Below are 23147 nucleotides of genomic sequence, written 5' to 3' on the forward strand. Positions count from 1 at the left end.
GTAGTAGGGACAACATCACACGCGTGCTGGACGCGGTGGTCAACAGCAGATACGGGAAGACCAACTGCTTCAAAGGTGAGTTACCTTGATACTGTAAAAGTAGCATAGTCCGAACACGAGAAGACCAACGGGTGCTCACTTGAATGTCGTCGTTGAGGAAAATTTATGCTTCTGATGTCCAGTGTTTCGATATGACCTTTTCGAACGAGCTAATCAGAGTCTGTATCGAAACCTCACTTTGACTTTAGAAAAGAACGGAAGAAAGAATCAATAAGTTTGTGGAGAGTTTACACAAACGTCTGAATGATCGAGATTGTTCACTATAAACGTCTGAATGATCGAGATTGCTCACTATAAAGTTATCATTGTGCTAAATATTGATACGTCAACACATTTATCACTCTGATTTTAGCGTCGGGCGCGGCATTCTGTGGTAACGGTATTGTGGAGGAGGGCGAGGAGTGCGATTGTGGCTACGAAGACGACTGCAGTGACACCTGTTGTAATGCACGTAGCAATATCCTGAATGCCGCAGACGATACGCTGAAATGTACGCTCAAATCAAAGTCGGGCGGAGGAAAGGTGGCATGCAGGTGAAATTTATTTAGAAATCATTGCAATTCCATACTTTTAATTATACAATATTATGCATATTGCAATTAAAGAAAATTTTCGAAAATACATGAAAATATGAACTATGACGCTTTATGCTGGTCAATTACAATCAATTCACAAGAACCGCGATAATTACAAGAACCGCGATATAGACAATTACAAGAACCGCGATATAGACAATTACAAGAACCGCGATAATTACAAGAACCGCGATAGACAATTACAAGAACCGCAATAGACAATTACAAGAACCGCGATATAGACAATTACAAGAACCGCAATAGACAATTACAAGAACTGCGATAGACAATTACAAGAACCGCGATAATTACAAGAACCGCGATAATTACAAGAACCGCGATAGACAATTACAAGAACTGCGATAGCGCTTTAGACAATTACAAGAACCGCGATAGCGCTTTAGACAATTACAAGAACCGCGATAGTGCTTCAGACAATTACAAGAACCGCGATAGACAATTACAAGAACCGCGATAGCGCTTTAGACAATTACAAGAACCGCGATAGTGCTTCAGACAATTACAAGAACCGCGATAGACAATTACAAGAACCGCGATAGTGCTTCAGACAAGTACAAGAACCGCGATAGTGCTTCAGACAACTACAAGAACCGCGATAGTGCCTCAGAAACTATGCTGACGTGAAGTGTTGCAATTCATATCCCCGTGTGTTGTTGAAAATGAATTGTGTTTCTTATATTTATATTCTACTTATTTTTGTTGGAATTCCCAGTCTATATTTAATGAGATTCGTATGCGTGTTGTCCACAAGTGCTGCGTTTTCATGAGAAATCAATGAAGAAATTTGACAATGATTATTTGTGGCTAACTTTTTAAAACAAGATGTTTTTGATATACATGTAATTTATTGTATAAATCGGCCAACCACAGAAACTAACACATTTAATTGATCATTTAACACATTTAATTCATCACTGTTCGTTATCTTGACCTTGTATTTAAAAATGTACAGTAAAACACGGTTATAGCGAACCCCCAATGTCAGTGGAAAACAGTTTTCATTTTGTCCCTCTCATAGGGGAATAAATATCATTTCGCTGTCAGCGTGAATTCGTTGTAAGCGTCATTTTGTTATAACGTGCTCGTTATAAGCATGCTGTACTGTGCACGGTGTGGGTAACTGGTGGACGATTCATTCATATTGATCACCTAAATTTGGGGTAAAAACGTTTATAGATATTGAAGTTAAAGTTGCTGTCCTTCCGACAACGAGCTTGCCTTTGTGAGTTCAATGAAGGAAAAAATTCAAATATTGATATCGGCGATAGATAAGGCTTCATTTCTAGTTACAACATGGAAAATTCTAGGCTCAACATAACTTTAGAGACATATACATGTACCTAGTAGACATGAAACATACAGGCAGCACATGTAAGACACGCCCCCAACAGTCCCGGATGTTAATACATGAAACATACACGAGGAATACTAAAATCCCGCATTAAACATATTAAAAGAAAAGTACATACCATCTATACTTCTGTGTTTAGTAAACCAGAAGTGATAAAAGAATTAGATAGGTTACATGAAGAATATGTTTTGGTTCCAGCTGAGCTGACAAAGTTAGTGACAACTTTTTCTTTGTTTGTAAGGCTCATTATTACAATTGTATTTTAAAAGAACTTGGCATTAATTCCACTTTTGGTAATCGTACTTATACTCCAACTGCCCTTTAAAAAGATGAAATTCTTCAAAACCATGCTTCAGTTTTAGACACATTTAATATCCCAATCAATGGGTCGAATGAATATAAGTTACCGTACCTATACTGGATTCCTAAACTACATAAAAACCCTTACAAACAAAGATACATTGCTGGATCCAGTAAGTGCTCTACCAAGCCCCTATCTTTGCTCCTCACGAAAATATTAACAGCTGTGAAGGAGAAACTTCAAACGTACTGTGCGACTGCATATGTCAGAAGTGGTGTTCATCAAATGTGGATTCTAAAAAATTCTAAAGAACTTTTAGTAAACTTGAAATCGCAAAACTTTTCCCAAATCAATAACATAAAAAAAATAGAAAAAGGAAATATTCATATCTAGTGATCAGTCATCCAAAAACTTACTTTGTTAAATACCACTTTGATTCGACGCATAAGTACTCTGAAGTTGAAATAAAAAATATGCTAGAGTTCCTCATTAACAATATCTTCGTGGTCTTTGGTGATTAGATCTTCCAACAGTCTGTTGAATTTCCCATGGGCACTGATTGTGTTCCTTTTGTTAGCTGACCTGTTTCTATATTCATATGAAGCAGAATGTATTTAAAAACTTTTACGCGAGAAGAAAAAGCTGTGGCCTTCAATTCGACATTTAGATATATCGACGACGTTTTGTCTATTAACAATAATAATTTTCATTCATATGTCGATTCGATATATCTCTGACCTCGAAATAAAAGACACCACAGAGTTGTTCACTTCTGCTTCATACTTAGAAATTTTATTGAAAGTAGACATTAACGGCACACTGACAACTCAACTGTATGACAAACGGGATGATTTCAGCTTCTCCATTGTCAACTTCCCATATTTATGTAGCAATATTCCATTATCACCTGCATATTGTGTTTATATCTCTCAGCTGATTCGATACGCAAACGCCTGTTCTGCGTATAGTCAGTTTTTAAATCGAGGTAAGCTACTGACAAACAGGTTGATGGTACAGGGGTTTCAACTGTCTCGATCGAAGTCAGCATTTTGCAAATTCTATGGTCGTTATAACAATCTAGTTCGTCAATACAACTTATCATTGGGTCAAATGCTGTCTAACATGTTTCATACCGATTGTTAGACCGTTCTTGGCACACTGATTTTGACTACGGATAACTCCGCTTACCTGATCAGGATATAGGGCTCACGGCGGGTGTGACCGGTCAACAGGGGATGCTTACTCCTTCTAGGCACCTGTTCCTACCTCTGGTGTGTCCAGGGGTCCGTGTTTGCCCAACTATCTATTTTGTATTGTTTACAGGAGTTATGACATTAATCATTGTTCGTTATCTTCACCTTTCATCAAACACCATTGAGGAAGAGAAAAAACCCGGTAAACTTTATATTTGCAGTCCCTCACAAGGCCCATGTTGCAGTGAATCCTGCGAGTTCAGATCGAGTACCAACGTTACATGTCGTGTATCCACGGAGTGCAGCAGTGAAGTGTACTGTAGATATCCTTTTTCTCTCTCCCCGACAAACACAGTGCAATTCAATAATCTCATGTTGATAGACCTGTTCTGCCATAACACTGATGTGTCCAGCGGTCCGTGTTTGCCCAATTCTCTATTTTGTATTGCTTATAGGAGTTGTAAGATTGATCACTGTTCGTTATCTTTCACAGAACAGAACAGATGTGCAGACAAACATAAAAACGAGGTAGCTCATCATCAAATTAGTCCCCGCACCTGTTTCGTGGCAACCGATGACTGCCTATAATATACTTACTTTCGATGACCGCCTATAATTATAATATACTTACTCTCTTGATAAATATAGAGGATAGGGGATTTGTGATAATTAGGTGCACCATAGCTTGTTGTTGCCATGCGCAAACATTCTGTGTAGTGGTATAGTGCCAGGGCCCAGCTAATGTCAACCAAAAAATAATAGGCATTTTTCCTAAATTCATTTCTGCTTATCTTGGAATGTTCTTTTATAGTAATGTAGATTGATTATGTATGGATATATTAGAATACAAAGTGGAATTTATATCATTTTTATTTACATCGGCTATCTTGGGTACCCTATATTTAGAGTTCTATACCTTTACTCTTTAATAGTAAACTTGATCCCAGGCGATTCAGTTGCATATGCAATATAGAACTAGAATTCCTACAATTTCTGAAGATACAACAAGATACAACAGCCAGATAATAGCCAGTGTTACTCTCCTGAATGTCGTTGGTCACGTGATGTCAGGGCTGTTGAGATCTATTGTTATAGTGTTGTAGTTAGAGCGTTGAAATATTTTAAGGATAAGTTATGCTATAGTTAGTCACATGACTTTGGTGGAGGATTAATTATTGAACGGTCGTGCCAGAGATCCCGGGTTCGATACCAGCAAAGAGATACATACTGATCCCATATAACACGGCGTGCTGGTAGAGTATGATGCTATAGCCGTTCTATAGACATCTATGTACAGTTTTTATGTATTGTGAAAGGGATATCAAATGAAACACATGAACTGAATTTTTTTCTTGACTGCTTCACTGGTACGAGTGCTGTTTGTCCCAATGCAACAAACGAACCGGATATGAAGTACTGCAGTGACTTCTCCCAGGTCTGCGTGGACGGGGTAAGTGACATGGCTGATCTTTCCATACAATAAGACAATCAGATTGAGGATGCTTAAGAAATCAAGAGGAACCAAAAAAAAAAAAAAAAAAAAAAAAAAAAAAACAATCTTGTTGTGTATGCCGCACACTCAACCAATGTTTCGTTTCTTTGTATGTAAAACTTATACGGTACCAATTTTGATGCACCAGATGCGCATTTCGACAAATAATGTCTCTTCAGTGATGCTCAACCGAAATGTTTGAAATCCCAAATAACAATGAAATTTTAGAGCTATTATAGCCAAAAAACAGCGTGCCAAAAAGTGGAGTCAAATTCGTCAGGATAAGAGCTATGCATAATCCTTAATTTTGAAATGAATTTCTAAATTTTATAACAGCAATTAAATAAACATTCGTATTTTCAAGCTAGTAACGAAGTACTTAGCTACTGGGCTGTATGTGTATTATTTTCGTCCACTCGAGATTCCTGACCTAGATATAATTAATAGAGACATAAGCCATATTTTTTTTTACCAGTGTCAGTCACCCAGGGCCATGGCAGTGGGGGTCTTCTATCATCCCAACGGCCACCGTGACATGGGACCCTCGTTTATAAGGTCAAAAGGTCACTTCTAGCGGGACTACTTCACGTTTTATGATTTATTTGCGTCTTTGATGTTAAACATTAAAAAAATATAACTTAATTAAGTTTGACACCCGAAATTTGGACCTTCTTAATTTAAGAATAAAAGTCTTCTTTGTGTTATGTAAACAAGACTGAAGCCCTGCCTATGTTTACAAACCAGTGTAATGCTAATTTTGTAATTTAAAGCATCCTAATTTTGCACAGATTCAAATTCAAATTCTAAATGGCAAATCTTACTTAGAGAAGACGTGGAATGTGATATATATGTCAGAAATTTGGATTGATCATTTTCAGACGTGAAATGTGATATTATTATAAACTTAGATTAATAACAATACATTTTTAGACGTGAAATGTGATATTATTATAAACTTAGATTAATAACTTAACATTTTCAAAACTTTGTAAACAATAACATACCTCAATCTTTGTTTACACAACAAAAACAAATAATTTATAATGAGCTTCTGACATAATCTATAACCTTGATATTTTTGGTGAAACCTTTTAAACTCAATAGAACGGTCGACAGGGGATTCTTACTCCTCCTAGGCACCTGATCTCACCTCTGGTGTGTCCAGGGGTCCGTGTTTGCCCAACTATCTATATTGTTTTGCATATATGAGTTATGAAATTGATCACTGTTTGTTACCTTCGCCTTTCATTAAACAGTAGAGTTTAATCATTAATGTGGAAAAACAAAATTTTGGGAGAAATCGTGAATCGGTCCCTTTAATACCGGGCGGTAGTTGTCAGATCAATCACTATCCATGATTACACGACTTCGCGATGACTTTTTATTGAGTGCTTGATCTAAGTCCAGCCTGAGGTCAGTACCTGGGCGACGATGAGCTGAGAATTTAACATAATTAATCGTGAAACACTGCTGGTCATTGTGTGAAAGATTCTCGAGAAGACGTTTAACTCCTTCAACTAAAGGTGGGTGTGACCGGTCAACAGGGGATGCTTACTCCTCCTGGACACCTGACCCCACCTCTGGTGTGTCCAGGGGTCCGTGTTTGCCCAACTATCTATTTTGTATTCCTTGTGAGAGTTATGAGATTGATCACTGTCCGCTATCTTCATGTTTTTTAATAGGTATGTCAAGGCTCGTTGTGTAAAAAGATCGGTCATTCCACACTTAGCAACACTGGCAACACTGGCAACACGTCCTGGGATGAATGTTACATTGACTCCGGTAGCGGTCCTTTTTCTGTGGATCAGAAACAAAGAATGTGTTACTTAGCCTGTAAACAAGGTATGTAGCCAGCCTGTAAACACTGGTATCTCATTAAAAAGTATGTAGTGTGTAAACAAAGTGTGTAGTGTGTAAACAAAGTGTGTAGTGTGTAAACAAAGTGTATAGTGTGTAAACAAGATGTGTAGTATGTAAACAAGATGTGTAGTGTGTAGACATGGTGTGTACTGTGTAAACAAAGTGTGTAGTGTGTAAACAAAGTGTGTAGTGTGTAAACAAGGTGTGTAGTGTGTAAATAAGGTGTGTAGTGTGTAAACAAAGTGTGTAGTGTGTAAACAAGGTGTGTAGTGTGTAAACAAAGTGTGTAGTGTGTAAACAAGGTGTGTAGTGTGTAAATAAAATGTGTAGTGTGTAAACAAAGTGTGTAATGTGTAAACAAAGTGTGTACTGTGTAAACAAAGTGTGTAGTGTGTAAACAAAGTGTGTAATGTGTAAACATGGTGTGTAGTGTGTAAACAAGGTGTGTAGTGTGTAAAAAAAGTGTATAGTGTGTAAACAAATTGTGTAGTGTGTAAACAAGGTGTGTAGTGTGTAAACAAGATGTGTAGTATGTAAACAAGATGTGTAGTGTGTAGACATGGTGTGTACTGTGTAAACAAAGTGTGTAGTGTGTAAACAAAGTGTGTAGTGTGTAAACAAGGTGTGTAGTGTGTAAATAAGGTGTGTAGTGTGTAAACAAAGTGTGTAGTGTGTAAACAAGGTGTGTAGTGTGTAAACAAAGTGTGTAGTGTGTAAACAAGGTGTGTAGTGTGTAAATAAGATGTGTAGTGTGTAAACAAAGTGTGTAATGTGTAAACAAAGTGTGTACTGTGTAAACAAAGTGTGTAGTGTGTAAACAAAGTGTGTAATGTGTAAACATGGTGTGTAGTGTGTAAACAAGGTGTGTAGTGTGTAAAAAAAGTGTATAGTGTGTAAACAAATTGTGTAGTGTGTAAACAAGGTGTGTAGTGTGTAAACAAGATGTGTAGTGTGTAAATAAGGTGTGAAGTGTGTAGTGTGTAAACAAAGTGTGTAGTGTGTAAACAGGATGTGTAGTGTGTAAACAAGATGTGTAGTGTGTAAACAAAGTGTGTAGTGTGTAAACAAAGTGTGTAGTGTGTAAACAAGATCTGTAATATGTAAACAAGGTGTGTAGTATGTAAACAAGATGTGTAGTGCGTAAACAAGATGTGTAATGTGTAAAAAAAAGTGTGTAGTGTGTAAACAAAGTGTGTAGTGTGTAAACAAAGTGTATAGTGTGTAAACAAAGTGTATAGTGTGTAAACAAGATGTGTAGTATGTAAACAAGATGTGTAGTGTGTAGACATGGTGTGTACTGTGTAAACAAAGTGTGTAGTGTGTAAACAAAGTGTGTAGTGTGTAAACAAGGTGTGTAGTGTGTAAATAAGGTGTGTAGTGTGTAAACAAAGTGTGTAGTGTGTAAACAAGGTGTGTAGTGTGTAAATAAGATGTGTAGTGTGTAAACAAAGTGTGTAATGTGTAAACAAAGTGTGTACGGTGTAAACAAAGTGTGTAGTGTGTAAACAAAGTGTGTAATGTGTAAACATGGTGTGTAGTGTGTAAACAAGGTGTGTAGTGTGTAAAAAAAGTGTATAGTGTGTAAACAAATTGTGTAGTGTGTAAACAAGGTGTGTAGTGTGTAAACAAGATGTGTAGTGTGTAAATAAGGTGTGAAGTGTGTAGTGTGTAAACAAAGTGTGTAGTGTGTAAACAGGATGTGTAGTGTGTAAACAAGATGTGTAGTGTGTAAACAAAGTGTGTAGTGTGTAAACAAAGTGTGTAGTGTGTAAACAAGATCTGTAATGTGTAAACAAGGTGTGTAGTATGTAAACAAGATGTGTAGTGCGTAAACAAGATGTGTAATGTGTAAAAAAAAGTGTGTAGTGTGTAAACAAGGTGTGTAGTGTGTAAACAAGATGTTTAGTGTGTAAACAAGATGTGTAATGTATAAACAAGGTGTGTAGTGTGCAAACAAGATATGTAGTGTATAAACAAGGTGTGTAGTGTGTAAACAAGATGTGTAGTGTGTAAACAAATTGTGTAGTGTGTAAACAAGGTGTGTAGTGTGTAAACAAGATGTGTAGTGTGTAAACAAATTGTGTAGTGTGTAAACAAGGTGTGTAGTGTGTAAACAAAATGTGTAGTGTGTAAACAAGGTGTGTAGTGTGTAAACAAGATGTGTAGTATGTAAACAAAGTGTGTAGTATGTATAAAAGATGTCTAATGTGTAAACAAGATGTGTAGTGTGTAAACAAAGTGTGTAGTGTGTAAACAAGGTTTGTAGTGTGTGTAGTGTGTAAACGAAGTGTGTATTGTATAAACAATATGTGTAGTGTGTAAACAATGTGTAGTGTGTAACCATGGTGTGTAGTGTGTAAACAAAGTGTGTAGTGTGTAAGCAAGATGGGTAGTGTGTAAACAAGGTGTGTAGTGTTTAAACAAAGTGTGTAATGTGTAAACAAGATGTGTAGTGTGTAAACATGGTGTGTAGTGTGTAAACAAAGTGTGTAGTGTGTAAACAAGATGTGTAGTGTGTAAACAAAGTGTGTAGTGTGTAAACAAAGTGTGTAGTGTTAAAACAAAATGTGTAGTGTGTAAACAAAGTGTGTAGTGTTAAAAGAAGGTGTGTAGTGTGTAAAGAAGATGTGTAGTGTGTAAATAAGGTGTGTAGTGTGTAAACAAAGTGTGTAGTGTGTAAACAAGATGTGTAGTGTGTAAACAAGATGTGTAGTGTGTAAACAAAGTGTGTAGTGTGTAAACAAAGTGTGTAGTGTGTAAACAAGATCTGTAATGTGTAAACAAGGTGTGTAGTATGTAAACAAGATGTGTAGTGCGTAAACAAGATGTGTAATGTGTAAACAAGGTGTGTAGTGTGCAAACAAGATGTGTAGTGTATAAACAAGGTGTGTAGTGTGTAAACAAAGTGTGTAGTGTGTAAACAAAGTGTGTAGTGTGTAAACAAGATGTGTAGTGTGTAAACAAGATGTGTAGTGTGTAAAAAAAAGTGTGTAGTGTGTAAACAAAGTGTGTAGTGTGTAAACAAGGTGTGTAGTGTTAAAACAATTGTTCGTTATAATTTTGTCAAAGAAAGTTTGTGTAATGAAAATCGTTTATCATAAATGTGGATGGTAGTTTGTAAAGACAAATGTGTAGCAGATTACATTCTATTCATCGATTGATATAGTATTCGATTCTATTATATGACATGCTGTCCTTTTAAACCACAATGAAGGTGATAAAATAAGGTAAAATCGGAAAGATGTGAAATTACGATAAATACAGTTTCTTTCAGATTTTCAAGATTAAATAACAGAGTCAATAAGTTGATTATCTACGTTTTTGTTTGCTAATAAACAATATGTTTCATTATTTGTATTTCATCGATTGAATGGTCGTGAATTTGTGCTTGATAATAGCTTCTTAAACACGTGTTTTTTAAATTTTGAAATATTACCGAAACATTTCTTGAGAACATGATCTTCACATGGATTATCCTAGGTGATTATTAATTGTTAGACGATGTCGTTTTCGCTTTGTTATTAATTGTTAGACGATGTCGTTTTCGTTTTGTTAATAATTGTCAGACGATGTCGTTTTCGTTTTTTTGTTATTAATTGTTTTCGTTTTGTTATTGTTTTCGTTTCGTTATTAATTGTTTTCGTTTTGTTATTAATTGTTTTCCTTACAGAGGGCAATGACACTTGCTTTGTATCAGCTGATTCCAATGTTCCACAGGAGTTCTTAGATCTACTGACGGATGTGAAAAATAAATCTGGATTAGCGCAGCAGCAGCATATCTCTGTAGCATCAGGTCAGGACATGTTGTTATTATTTCATTTGATGAATGTGTTTTAAATAGGGTTATATTATTACACTCCATGCGCATCGGCGAAGATTAATGCTCGGCGAATAATGAATACATTAACAGTTGGATACCACAGGGTTAGGAATAGGGTGAGGGTTCTATATCTGCTTCATAATTGGACATTTTATTGAACAAACTCATTATCGGCAAACTAACAACTAAATTGTATGATAAACGAGATTACTTCAGCTTCTCCATCGTCAAATTCCCATGTTTATGAAACAATATTCCATTATTACCTACATATGGTGTTTTTATCTCTCAACTGATTCGATACGCAAGATATTGTTCTAGGTATGGACAGTTTTTAATTCGAGGCAGGCTACTGACAAACAATTAAAGGCATGAATCCAGATTCTCCACCGTCAACTTTCTATATTTTGTTTTATCTCCCACTTGATTTTAGAACATGTTCTGCGAATGATATTTTTCAATAGATGCTGAACACTGAAAAATGAGTTGATGTTACAGTCTCTTTAACAGTAATCAATTCGCAGATTCTGTGGTCGCTATGCAATGCTATTTGATGACAGGTTGTTAGGTCGTCCTTTTTGTACTGAATTTAACTACGGATTGCTCTGTTTACCTAATGAAGATTGTTTACCTTTCCAAGATACATGATCCCAATTCTGATGTTTCCAGGTGTTCGTGTTTCATCTGCTTTAAAATTTGTATTTAGAACTAGCTTGAAAATACGAATGTATATTTAATTGCTGTTATAAAATTTAGAAATTCATTTCAAAATTAAGGATTATCTCCCTCATGCATAGCTCTTATCCTTGGACGAATTTGGCTCCACTTGTTTGGCACGCTGTTTTTGGCTATATTTAGATCTAAAACTTCATAGTTATTTCGGATTTCAAACATTTCGGTTGAGCATCACTGAAGAGACATTATTTGTCGAAATGCGCATCTGGTGCATCAAAATTGGTACCGTATAAGTTTTACATTTGTGAGATTTGTCACTGTTCGTTGTCATCATCAGATGCTTAACCAACCATTTAAAACATGTTATGAACTCACACTCGCACTTTTACTTTAGGTACACCCTGTAACAATTACCGCGGGTACTGTGACGTATTCCACAGGTGCAGAGGGGTGGATAATGACGGGCCGCTCGAACGCCTGAAAAACCTGATTTTTGGCGAAGAAACTCTCTCTACTATTCGAGACTGGATAATCGTGAGTTGCTTTAGGTCACGTGAGCTTCAAGTTCAAGGAAGCCTTTGTAATCGCCTCTTGTCTTTCGTCTGTCTTTCCAAAACGTTTTGCATTCTTTTCACATTCTCCAGAACTACACGGGTCCAAGATGAGTCCAAAACCTAGTATTACATAGTGTAGATGAATAATATTTTCTTGAATGCAACTTCCCACATTTATGTAGCAATATTCCATTATCACTTGCATATGGTGTTTATATATCTCAACTGATTCGATATGCAAGAGCTTGTTCTGGGTATAGTCAGTTTTTAAATCGAGGTAAGCTACTGACAAACAAGTTGATGGTACAGGGATTTCAACAGTCTCGATTGAAGTCAGCATTTTGCAAATTCTATGGTCGTTATAACGATCTAGTTCGTCAATACAACCTCGCATTGGGTCAAATGCTGTCTGACGTGTTTCATACGGATTGTTAAGTCGATCTTGGCACACTGATTTGACTGCGGATAACTCCGTTTACCCGATCAGGATATGGGGCTCACGGCGGGTGTGACCGGTCAACAGGGGATGCTTACTCCTCCTAGGCACTTGATCCCACCTCTGGTGTGTCCAGGGGTCCGTGTTTGCCCAACTATCTATTTTGTATTGCTTGTAGGAGTTATGAGATTGATCACTGTTCGTTATCTTCACCTTGCATTGATACTAAATAGAGACTCTTGACACATTCAGAAAGAGTGGGTCGTCCTTTACCAGAATTGTACGTTTCATTATCCGAGAGGGTAACGGTTTTGGTTCCAAGACTATAGAGATTGTTTTCTTACCATTTAAAAGACTTCTTTATGTTTGCTGATACGGTATGGAAACTAAGTCCCTATTAGGAAATAAAGGAAAGAATGAACCACAATAGTGAATTTTACAACCCTAGGGTTTTGACTCTAGGACCGGTCCAAATTAGTCATGTCGTGTTAACGTAAGGTTGTAACATCTAGTTTGCCAATACGGCCTGTCATTTGCTGTCTGATTTGTTTCATGCAAATTGTTGGGTCGCTCTTGGCACACTGATTTTGACTGTGGATAACTCCGTTTAGTTGAACAGGATATAGGGCTCACGGCGGGTGTGACCGGTCGACAGGGGATGTATCCTCCTCCTCGGCACCTGACCCACCTCTGGTGTGTCCAGGGAGCCGTGTTTGTCCAACTCTCTATTTTTTGTTGCTTGTAGGAGTTGTGAGATTTATCACTGTCTTTCATATATTATATAACGTCTTTCATCAGTATAGACACTTTCAGGTTTTTTTTTAGCTCACCTGAGCTGAAAACTCCGGTGAGCTTTTCTGATTGCCTTTTGTTTGTCGTCTGTCCGTCTGTCTGTCCGTCTGTAAACTTTTTACATTTTCGATTTCTTCTCCGGAACCACTGAGCCAATTATAACCAAACTTGTCCAAAAAATCTTCTCAAGAACCACTGAGCCAGAAGAACTGAAATTTACATGAAAGCTTTCTGACAATGCAGATTTAAGTTTGTAAAAATCATAGTCCCCGGAAGTTGGATGAAGTCACAATAGGGGATCAAAGTTTTACATCCAAACATATAGTAAAAATCTTTAAAAATCATGTGCTCAAATACTACTGGGCCAGGAAAGTGGACATTTACATGAAAGCTTCCTGACGTAGTGCAGATTTACGTTTGTGAAAATCATGGTCCCCAGGGGTAAGATGAGGCGACAATGGGGAATCAAATTTTACATATAAATATATAGGGAAAATCTTGACAAATCTTCTCAAAATCAACTGGACCAGGAGAGTGAAAATTTATATAAAAGCTTTCTGACATAATGACCGGTCAACAGGGGATGCTTTCTCCTCCTAGGTACCCGATCCCACCTCTGGTGTGTCCAGGGATCTGTGTTTGCCCAGCTATCTATTTTGTATTGCTTACTTAAAAAGATCAACGATTTAAAGATTGAATTAAATACAACAGTTCTTGTGTGTGAATAGTGCGGATTGATTGATAGTGTTACATTGGTACCGTATAAGTTTTACATTATGACCCCTGGGTCGAGGCCTCTGCTGGTGCACTGTTAGTCCCCGAGGGTCTCTACAACCCAGTAGCTAAGTACTTCGTTACTAGCTTGAAAAGATTGCTGTTATAAAATTTAGAAATTCATTTCAAAATTAAGGATTATCTCCCTCATGCATAGCTCTTATCCTTAGACGAATTGGACTCCACTTTTTTTTGGCACGCTGTTTTTCGCTATAAATAGCTCTAAAACTTCATTGTTATTTGGGATTTCAAACATTTCGGTTGAGCATCACTGAAGAGACATCATTTGTCGAAATGCACATCTGGTGCATCAAAATTGGTACTGTAGAAATTTTACATTATAATGAATCATTGACCAGTAGATAATCACTTATTTGCATTTCGATCACGTGACTATATTATGGTTAGTGCTAAACATTTCATATGTCTGTCCATGAATGACTAAAGTACTGATGGTGTATCACTCTTCATTCAACAGGAACATTGGTGGGCAGTTATGTTAATGGCGATCGCAGTGATTATCTTAATGGGCGGCTTCATCAAACTGTGTTCAGTCAACACACCTAGTGAAAATCCGAAGCTAAAGAAATTCCGAGATAAGGTAACGATTTGTAGTGAACTGGTTTAATTACATGTGACAAAATAACGATAACGATATGTAATATTTACATGTAACAGCACACATAATTACATGTAACAGTATATAAATATTGCATTTAGTTGAGGGTAACATTGAAAAATTTTCACCCCGAGAAAACCATTGTCAACCGAGGCGTAGCTGAGGTTGACAATGGTTTCTCGAGGGGTGAAAATTTCAATGTTACCCTCAACTACATGCAATATTTGTTTTATTATACTGAATGTTATGTAAACAGGAAAGCAGAAAAACTTACGTCTGTTGACATTTGATCAATCACTGTCTTGCGATATGTCGTAAATCGATGCGGGTATTCCCGTTTATTACAAACACTCAAATGACGTCGTCTAACAATCTACGGCGAACCGTACGCGCATAAATTTGACGCATGTGATAATTTTTTATAATATCACCCGTTGTCAAGTACTGTTACCCGTTGCTAGATATTATCACCCTGGGGCGCGTGCTTTCTGTTCTCAGAGGGTAACAATATGTTTTTTCAAATGCTTCTCGACCAATCAGATTCGAGTATTTTACATGAAAGTATAATAACACAAATAATTACATGTAACAGCAGAAATAATTACATGTAACAGCAGAAATAATTACGTGTAACAGCAGAAATAATTACGTGTAACAGCAGAAATAATTACATGTAACAGCACAAATAAATACATGTAACAGCACAAATAATTACATGTAACAGCAGAAATAATTACGTGTAACAGCAGAAATAATTACGTGTAACAGCACAAATAATTACATGTAACAGCACAAAATATTACATGTAACAGCACAAATAAATACATGTAACAGCACAAAATATTACATGTAACAGCACAAAATATTACATGTAACAGCACAAATAATTACATGTAGTGGCACAAATAATTACATGTAACAGCACAAATAATTACAGGTAACAGCACAAAATATTACATACAACAGCACAGTCAGCACAAACAAATTACATGCAACAGATAATTCTGCAAGGTGAAGATAACGAACAGTGATATATGAAACTGCACAAATAATTACATGTAACAGCACAAATAACTACATGTAATACACAATCAGCACAAACAAATTACATGCAACAAGCTAAAGATAACGCAAACATTACGTTAAACAAACGTTCTAACAGCACAAGCAATTTACATATAACAGATACTCATATTGTAATAATAAACACACATAATACAGTATTCATGATTTTATAATAAACACACACACAATACTGTATTCATGGTTATAATAAACACACAATACTGTATTCATGGTTATAATTAATACACACAATACTGTATTCATGATTATAATAAACACACACAATAGTGTATTCATGAATATAATAATACACACATACTATATTCATGGTTATAATAAACACACATAATACTGTATTCATGGTTATACTAAACACACACAATACTGTATTCATGGTTGTAATAAACACACGCAATACTGTATTCATGGTTACAATAAATACATATGATACCATTTTCATGGTTATGATGAACATATGCAGGTTTCTGATCACCACGCATCATGGTATATGCACGCTTCATGGTTACAATATGATGAACATATCCAGGTTTCTGATCACCACGCATCATGGTATATGCACGCTTCATGGTTACAATATGATGAACATATCCAGGTTTCTGATCACCACGCATCATGGTATATGCACGCTTCATGGTTACAATATGATGAACATATCCAGGTTTCTGATCACCACGCATCATGGTATATGCACGCTTCATGGTTACAGTATGATGAACATATTCACGTTTCTGATCACCACACATCATGGTATATGCACGCTTCTTACCTCCAGTGAACTGTTCTCATAACTTTCTGTCTAGCGGCTGTCTGTCCGGAAACATTTCACATTTACATCTTCTCTAGAATCACTGGACCAATTTCAACATCAAACTTAATGCTATTCATCCTATGGTGATGGGATAGCTGCAATAATGTAGCCCTATCCAATTTTTTTTTATTCTGACGTTTTTGGGATAGGGCTACAATTCCATAGGATCTCCGTAATGGTGCAAAATAATTTTATGAATAACCGATAATAAACTCTGTGTATTAGTCTCAAATGTTGTTTACACCAAAAGGAGTACCAACCTTGTGCTCGGGCATGTCTAATAAGGTGTTTTTCATTAAATATTATGTACAGCATGCAAAATTCTTCGTCTGCTCCGCCATGCTTGTTATCGCGAGATCTCGTAGGTGGATCTAATAAAAAACCTAAACATTGACAATCAGTGCAAAAATGTAGTTACTTGAGCCACTTCGACAAAGAAAGGAAAATCATATTGTTGCAGAAAGAATTTACACTCTGCTGTTCGGTTTTTAACTTGATATTAAATTCAAACCTTTTCAATACCGACGAAATAGCTTTCGCCTCCATACTTGTCCATTGATGTAAATACTACCTTATATGGCATATGCAAATGACTTGACAATCGGAAGTTGAAACTTCAGTACATCAAACATGGTGCACAAATATGAATCGAGAAATTGGAATTTATCGAAATTGTTGAAAACGGTAGAATAGAGCCTCACAAATCTTAAGTTGCAGGTTGTAAATTTATATATTGACTAAGAAACATAGAATATCATTTTATTTACGTAAAGAAAGTCAGGAAATGTTTAGAATGAGCGCAAATGTTGCGGGAGTGAATCACTCCCGCATTTGCACCATTACGGAGATCCTAAGGAGTTGTAGCCCTCTCCCTAAAAAAAAAAAAAAAAATCAGAGAGGGCTACATTATTGCAGCTAGTGATGGGAGTGCACGATTGTAGAAATGAAGTGCTGTGTTCCCTTCAGAGGACCACGCCCCCTTCAAATGGGGATAATAGCAAAAAAATGTAAGAAGAAGGTGGGGTCATTTGAAATCGTCTTAAGAACTGGGACAGAGGAGCTAAAATTTACCATAAAACTTCCTAATATACTGCAGATTAATGTTTATAAAAAGATGGCTTCCGGAGGCATGGTTGGGTCACAATATAGGGGGATTAAAGTTTTCTATGCAAATATATAGAGAAAATCTTTGAAAATATTTCTGTCAAAAACCACTGGACCTGAAATGTTAAAAGTTACTTGACAGCATACCGATATAGAGTAAATATAAAGTTGTGCAAATAATAGTCCCTGAGGGTAGCGTGAGGCCACAATATGGAATCAAAGTTTTCCATTAAGATGTATTGGGGGATTTTTTTAAATTACCTTGTTCTTAAGAACCACTGGGTCAAAAATGTCGATATTATCTGTCCGTGGTGGATGTTTCCCAACTATCTGTTTTGTATTGCTAAAGGAGTTACCAGGTTGATCACTATTCGCTATCTTCACCTTTCATCTGAAAGCTTCTTGACACAGAGTAAAATCAAGTTTGATCAAATCATGTTCACACGGCGTCGGCTGTATGAATCATACATGCTTATGATAACCACACACATAGCTCTTATCCTTTGACGAATTTGACTCCTCTTTTTTCCCTATAATAGATCTAAGACTTCATTGTTATTTCGGATTTCAAACCTTTCGGTTGAGCATCACTGAAGAGACATTATTTGTTGAAATGTGCATCTGGTGCATCAAAATTGGTACCGTATAAGTTTCACATGATACCGTATTCATGGTTATAATGAAAACACGCTATACCATATTCATTCTTATAATAAACACATTTTATACCGAATGCATGCTTATAATGAAAACACGCTATATGCTTGTAATAAACACATGATGCACCGAATTCATGCGTTTAATAACCACATGATAATAAACGATATATAATGAAAAAGAAATGTGTTTACAGATGTATACACTATGCAGGATTATAATAGATTTTAAAAACTAATAAAATGGTGTTGTAATATACTATTCTGAAACTGACAGCCTTTGTATTGGAATAAGTAGGTCAGATTGTTATTGTTTGTATTACAGATTGTTATTGTTTGTATTACAGAACAAGAAGGAAAGAGGACCAGTGAAAAATCCAGGACCATATTATATTGATGGCCACAATAAGCGACCCCAGGGCAATAACAGACGACCGGAGGGCAATAACAGGCGATCAGAGGGCGATAATAGGCGAAATATGGAACTTAAAAGAGTCTAGCCATATATGATATAATATTCATAAATTGTTGTTGCGTTTTTGAATCAATGAACTGTGCCAAACTCTCGTGATCAAACTCTCGTGATCAAATTCAGTCCAGTTAGTTGTTTTGTATGTCTGAATTAGTGTTTATAATTTTCGTTTTTATTAGATCCTGTTTTCACAAACAAGATAGGCATTGATGAGAACATCATAGATTGTTGTGCACACATTAGGACAATTTTATTATTCATTTGGAGTTTCAAGTTTACATTTCTCATCGACACAGAGTATTTTTTATACGCTCAAAGAATTGATGCATTCATTGCATTATTGAGATATTGATGTCAGAGAGGTTTCATAGTGCAGTCTTTGGACAGCTCCTGCTTATTCTGTAGAAATGAAGCAATCGTTGTATCATTAGTATATTGATAGCTCTCTTGTAGTGAGTTTTAAATATTAATGATTATATATTATGTAGCTTTAAAACATTCTTTGTATCATTAATACACGTAGATTAATATGAGTATTTATTCTGTAGCTTTAAAACATTCATTGTATCATTAATAGATCGATATCACGGAGTCTTTGTAATGCAGTCTTATGGAAAATTACATATGTTCAAATGTATATTCTGTAGAATTAAAACAATTATTTTATCAGTAATGCAATTCAAGAACTTTACAGCTGTAAAACATGCTTATATCGAACGAATTCACACTTCTATGAATCCCCTTTTATAACGAATTCACGCTTATTTTCTCATTATGAAGTGATGTTATGATAGAGTTATGAAATTGATTACTGTTCGTTATCTTCGCCTTTCATCCATTCCCTTATAAGAGGAAAATAACGAAATTGTAATAGGATATAACGAAATTTGTTTATAATGTAGTGTTTTTCACTGGCCCTGAAGGTTAAGTAAAACCGTGTTTTACTGTAATACGAAGTTTGGTTATAATGAACTGTTTTTCGCTGGCCCTGGATATTCGTTATAACCTTGTTTTACTGTATAATGAAGTCTGGTTGTGATGAATAGTTTTGTCCCTGTAGCTTCGTTTTAATCGTGTTTTACTGTATTTATTTTGGGGGTTACATTTAGTTTAACATATCTATTACGGAGTACATGTGACAGGGTTATAGTTAGTTGATTTATCTATGTATGGGGTGTTACAGGGATACTATTTAGTTTATATAGGGGGATTATTAAGGACGGGGGTTATAATTAGTGCAGTATATTTATATATAGGGGGGGGGGGGGTCATTTCGGGGTCATATATTTAGTTCAGTATATTTATATAGGGGGGTCATTTCGGGGTCATATATTTAGTTCAGTATATTAATTTAAGAGGATTATGACAGGGAATCATATTTAGTTCAATACATTGAATTAGAGGGATTATTAAGGACGGGGTCATATTTGATTCAATACATTGATTTAGAGGGATTATTAAGGACGGGGTCATATTTAGTTCAATATGTTTATTAAGTGGGATTATTTCGGGGTTATATTTAGTTCAATATATTTAGGGGGGGGGGGGGGCTAAGGGAGATTGTCTTAATCTTAATGTTGTATTCTTTATTTGAATTGTAAGATTGATCACTGTACAGTGCCTTGTGAACCTAGGTTAAAATAGGTCCTCAGTACCCCTGCTAGTTTCTAATATCCATCCATTAAACGTATCATCTATCCGTGTATCTATTTCAAATACATTCTGTACATGTGAGTATCATTTCATATTCCTCACAGCGGTGAAATAAAACATAAATGAGTGAAAGGGTTCGTCGTATATTGTTTAGTATTCCGTTCACGAAGTTTTCACTGATATGGAGACGTCACCACTTCCGGTGAAGGGCCGCAAAATTTAAGCCTATGCTCGGCGCTTATGGTCTTCGAGTAGGGAGGAATCTTTACCGTGCCACACCTGCTGTGACACGAGACCTCGGGTTTTGCAGTCTCACTCGAAGGACCGCCCCATTTAGTCACCTCTTGCGACAAGCAAGAGGTATCGAGGATCTATTCAAATCCGGATCCCCGAGGGATTTTCGGACATTGAATGAAAAACGTCACTTTCTTGAGTATACATATGAAATATCAAGCATTTGTTGCAAGACAACAAATGCGATTACTATACAGGGGTCTCATCGGTCTCATTTAAAGGCAGCATTTCGCAAATTCTATGGTCGTTATAACGATGTAGTTCGTCAATACAACCTATCATTGGGTCAAATGCTGTCTGACGTGTTTCATACCGATTGTTAGGCCGTTCTTGGCACACTGATTTTGACTGCGGATAACTCCGTTTACCTGATCAAGATATAGAGCTCACAGCGGGTGTGACCGGTCGACAGGGGATGCTTACTCCTCCTAGGCACCTGATCCCACCTCTGTTATATCCAATTATGCCCAATTCTCTATTTTGTATAACTTATAGGAGTTATGAGATTGATCACTGTTTGCTATCTTCACCTTTCATGTGCGAAGTACTTCTGATGTATCACAAGGGGAGGTTTTCATGTAATTGTTTACATGGAGTTCGAATATTGTATCTAATATTTCATCTGATGGTAAAAGATTTCATCGAACGATAAGTCTTAAGACTGAGTGTAACTGTTTTAAAATGTGCGACAGCCGATAAAGTTTCAGGATACATGCGCGTGATTTTAACTTTCTGTCTGTTTACAAGTTTCCAAAACCTGCGTGTATCTTATTCCGCGGCTTCATCTAAATCCTGATCAACAGTACGCATATATATTTCGTATTAAATAGTCAGTGGGTTTTCTGAAATGCATTTTAGCACGTTTATTATCTCGATACGAGTCAAATTTCATGTCACGTGACCTTACGTGGCGCGTATCCAGATGCCTCGGCGATTCCATTCAATGTCTTCCTTAATCCAGTCTGGACGAGTTTGTGGATTGTATCCCGTGTTAGATAGTTCTTGTTAGAAGTGATTCGTATCGTCAGATGAGTAAATGTCATATATCAACAAACTGTCGAAGTCGGTCGACATTGTTGATGTGTTGCTATGTATGACGTCGGAGATTGGTCTGTGTCGCGTGGTTAATTTTGATATTGAGGTTTGAAGAGGATGGCGAGAACATATAAAGATAAAAGTGGCCGATATGGGCAAGTGATCTGAGGTGTTATAAAAGTCACCTTCTTGAAAAACACGAAATGTCACTAATGAGCTATCAGTAAAGATTTGTTGCACAAAATATAACATGCTTTGTACTTCAAGAAACAAAGGAATTATAATTCCACTGCTGATTCAAAATGTCTACCAGGCATACACAATTCACACATGTTTATAAATTCTAACCAGGCATACTAAATTTACACATGTTTATAAATTCTAACCAGGCATACAAAATCCACACATGTTCATAAATTCTAACCAGGCATACAAAATTCACACATGTTTATAAATTTAACCAGGCATACACAATTCACACATGTTTATAAATTCTAACCAGGTATACAAAATTCACACATGTTATAAATTCTAACCAGGCATAAAATATTCACACATGTTTATAAATTTATAAAGTGTGTCCAGGGGTCCATGTTTGCCTCAGCTATTGATTTTTTGTTCCTGATAGGAATCAATGTCCGTTTCTTCACGTTTTCAATTAGTTGAATACATGTGTATTTAAATAAAAGGGCGGGGACGTACTAATTAGCTGTGCATATTTTGTTAGGAAAGTGATGTAACCCTCACTGAAGAGACATCATTTGTTGTAATGCACATCTGGTGTATCGAAATTGGTACCGTATAAGTTTTACATTATGACCCCTGGGTCGAGGCCTCCGCTGGTGGAATATATTAATTGGAATTATATTAGACCCCGAGGATCTCTACAGTCCTGTAGCTAAGTACTTCGTTACTAGCTTGAAAATATGGATGTATATTTAATTTCTGTTATAACATTTAGAAATTCATTTCAAAATTAAGGATTATCTCCCTCATGCATAGCTCTCATCCTTAGACGAATTTCACTCCACTTTTGGGCACCTATCATAGCTCTAAAACTTCATTGTTATTTGGGATTTCAAACATTTCGGTTGAGCATCACTGAAGAAACATAATTTGTCGAAAGATCTGGTGCATCAAAATTGATACCGTATAAGTTTTACATAAGGAAAACTCAAAATTTCTCAAAATTAAGCTGTAGAAATATTGTGTCCATATAGATGTATGAAGGAGGTACATAAATACAGATATCTTCATGACATTTGGCTGAAAATTACTTGATCAACGGTCCTGAAAATGATTCGATAATAGAAAATAAAATAACGATGAACCAATTACTCATCCAGAATAAAAAAAGAACACTTAAAGATTGATTTGTGCTATTTTAAGCGATCTAGTAAATTTTGTCCACAATTCTACAAACACTGATAGGGAAGTCAATTTGAAAACGGAAGTTGGAAGTTGTAACAAAGTACCACAAAAATAAAGCGCGCGTGATGATCGCCTTCGATAAGTA

General features: G+C 36.2%; 1 protein-coding gene across 1 annotated transcript in view; it reads left to right on the forward strand.

Annotated features, from left to right (window-relative positions):
- LOC125660930 (disintegrin and metalloproteinase domain-containing protein 10-like) overlaps positions 1-20434 on the forward strand; it is a 46615-nt gene extending 26181 nt beyond the window's left edge. Inside the window, exons 10-18 of the mRNA XM_048892754.2 lie at positions 1-75; positions 413-593; positions 3723-3824; positions 4867-4951; positions 6676-6835; positions 10524-10646; positions 11743-11882; positions 14383-14505; positions 18525-20434. The exon at positions 1-75 is cut by the window's left edge and continues 106 nt beyond it. Of these exons, the coding sequence (XP_048748711.2) occupies positions 1-75; positions 413-593; positions 3723-3824; positions 4867-4951; positions 6676-6835; positions 10524-10646; positions 11743-11882; positions 14383-14505; positions 18525-18677 (1142 nt within the window). The 3' untranslated portion in view covers positions 18678-20434. The remainder of the gene's footprint in view (positions 76-412; positions 594-3722; positions 3825-4866; positions 4952-6675; positions 6836-10523; positions 10647-11742; positions 11883-14382; positions 14506-18524) is intronic.
- The last annotated feature ends 2713 nt before the right edge of the window (positions 20435-23147 follow it).

Source organism: Ostrea edulis, chromosome 8, assembly GCF_947568905.1.
Source record: "Ostrea edulis chromosome 8, xbOstEdul1.1, whole genome shotgun sequence".
In the NCBI taxonomy this organism is placed as follows: Eukaryota; Metazoa; Mollusca; class Bivalvia; order Ostreida; family Ostreidae; genus Ostrea; species Ostrea edulis.